The following is a 1,642-nucleotide window of genomic DNA, read 5'->3' on the forward strand; positions in this document are numbered from 1 at the left end:
ATTATATATCATTATATATTAAAATATATAATATTAATTATAATATAATATATTAAAATATATAGATGGAAACTGCAGTTATGCGTTTAAATGGTTTAAGACTTCAACACGAATATATCACAAGAGTAAGATTATATCCTCATTTGACAAGTGGTTTTATATTATTGGGATCTATATTTGCAACGGTATTGCTTGTAAAAAAAATAAAAGTAAAAATAATTATTGTTTTTAAATAATTTAAAAATATTTATTAAATAAAGATCATGAAAATAATTTTTTTATATTTTACAGGATGATCAGGAACATTTATATCGTACTGGTCAAATAAGCTATGCTGACAGAGAATTTAAATTTGGTTAATAATATTTATTTTTCTTATAGTATATTTGTAAATGCTTATTATTAATAAAACTTAATGAATATATAAAATTTAAACATTATTGGATAATAAATGCTATATATTATTATTATATATATTGTTCTATATAAGTACAGAATAATTACAAATAAAAACAGCATGATAAAACTAGTTAATAATGATAGTTATAAAATTCATTTTATTATTTTATATTGATGTCTCATTATTTAATTTTCAAATATATATAATGATTTCATTAGCTTATATTTAAAAAATGGACTAAATTGATATAAAATCCAAGATTTTTTTTTTATGTTTTTATTTAAAAGATTTTTGTTTTTTTAATCATATATTCATAATCATATATTTAATTATCGATCTTCAAGTTGTTTATCACGAGCAATAACTGCATCATCAAATTTAACCATATATGTTGTTCCTTTATGCCAATGTGCAGTCACTTTTGCTTGCTATAAAAACAAATATATTTTTCATTACCCTAATAATTTTAACTTTTAAACAAATTTTAAAAATAATAAATAAACTAATACGTACAAAACCACAATCACAGAGAATAGCTTCAACTATACCAGCAATAAAAGAAGCACAATTTAGACTTCCTTTATCTTTTGGAACTGATATAAATTTATTTACTATTGCTTCTTTTTCTATGATATAATAAGTACGTTCATCATCATTTGCATGTTCTAACTTATCAGCTTCACGACCAAACAATGATTTCCATACTGTACTTTTAATAAATAATAAAATATTTAATAATTTTATTTCACGTTTTCCACCTTTCTCCCGTACGACGAGTAGATCTGTTACTCTGTGGCCAACTTCCATACCTATTTCTGCCAATCTAACCAATAAATAGAAAACACTTGTTCTGTATAACAATTTTTTAATAAACTTGATTATTTACATACTTATTTTGTAATTCTGGTACGGTATACACTCGATTTTGACAATATTGTACGAGTTCTGAAAACAAAAGTGCAAAACAACTTAAGCTAACCTCTCCCTTTCCTTTACTTAACGATTTATCAAGGATGCTTGTTCGTGTTCGAATTGCTGATATTGTAATACTCGTCATTTCTGCAAAATAATTAATATATAAATTAACATTTTACTATTCGTAAAAATAAAAAACTTTAAGTAGTTAATTGAATGAAAAACTAACTTTTATCTTGTAGATTCGCCATCTAGTAATACTAAATAGAATTAAATATTTTTTAAATTGAAAGTAATGATATATATATATATATATATATAATTACT

At 22.2% G+C, this 1,642-nt stretch overlaps 2 protein-coding genes across 4 annotated transcripts in view; one reads left to right on the top strand and one right to left on the bottom strand.

The window, feature by feature from the left end:
- Positions 1–388, top strand: part of LOC102675427 — a 2,037-nt gene extending 1,649 nt beyond the window's left edge. The window contains exons 2-3 of the mRNA XM_006624979.2: positions 66–209; positions 292–388. Coding sequence (XP_006625042.1) covers positions 66–209; positions 292–360 — 213 coding nt within the window. The 3' untranslated portion in view covers positions 361–388. The remainder of the gene's footprint in view (positions 1–65; positions 210–291) is intronic.
- A 308-nt stretch (positions 389–696) lies between these two features.
- Positions 697–1,642, bottom strand: part of LOC102675149 (trafficking protein particle complex subunit 5) — a 6,153-nt gene continuing 5,207 nt past the window's right edge. Inside the window, exons 1-4 of one of the 3 annotated variants that reach the window (XM_031514801.1) lie at positions 1,545–1,630; positions 1,291–1,459; positions 914–1,223; positions 697–828 (exon numbers count right to left, since the gene is read on the bottom strand). In XM_031514801.1, coding sequence (XP_031370661.1) covers positions 730–828; positions 914–1,223; positions 1,291–1,459; positions 1,545–1,566 — 600 coding nt within the window. In that variant the 5' untranslated portion in view covers positions 1,567–1,630 and the 3' untranslated portion in view covers positions 697–729. Of the gene's footprint in view, positions 829–913; positions 1,224–1,290; positions 1,460–1,544; positions 1,631–1,642 lie in introns of those variants that run through there. The other 2 variants (XM_031514802.1, XM_031514800.1) reach the window with 2 other exon arrangements.

Source organism: Apis dorsata, unplaced genomic scaffold (genome assembly GCF_000469605.1).
Source record: "Apis dorsata unplaced genomic scaffold, Apis dorsata 1.3 scaffold_1187, whole genome shotgun sequence".
In the NCBI taxonomy this organism is placed as follows: Eukaryota; Metazoa; Arthropoda; class Insecta; order Hymenoptera; family Apidae; genus Apis; species Apis dorsata.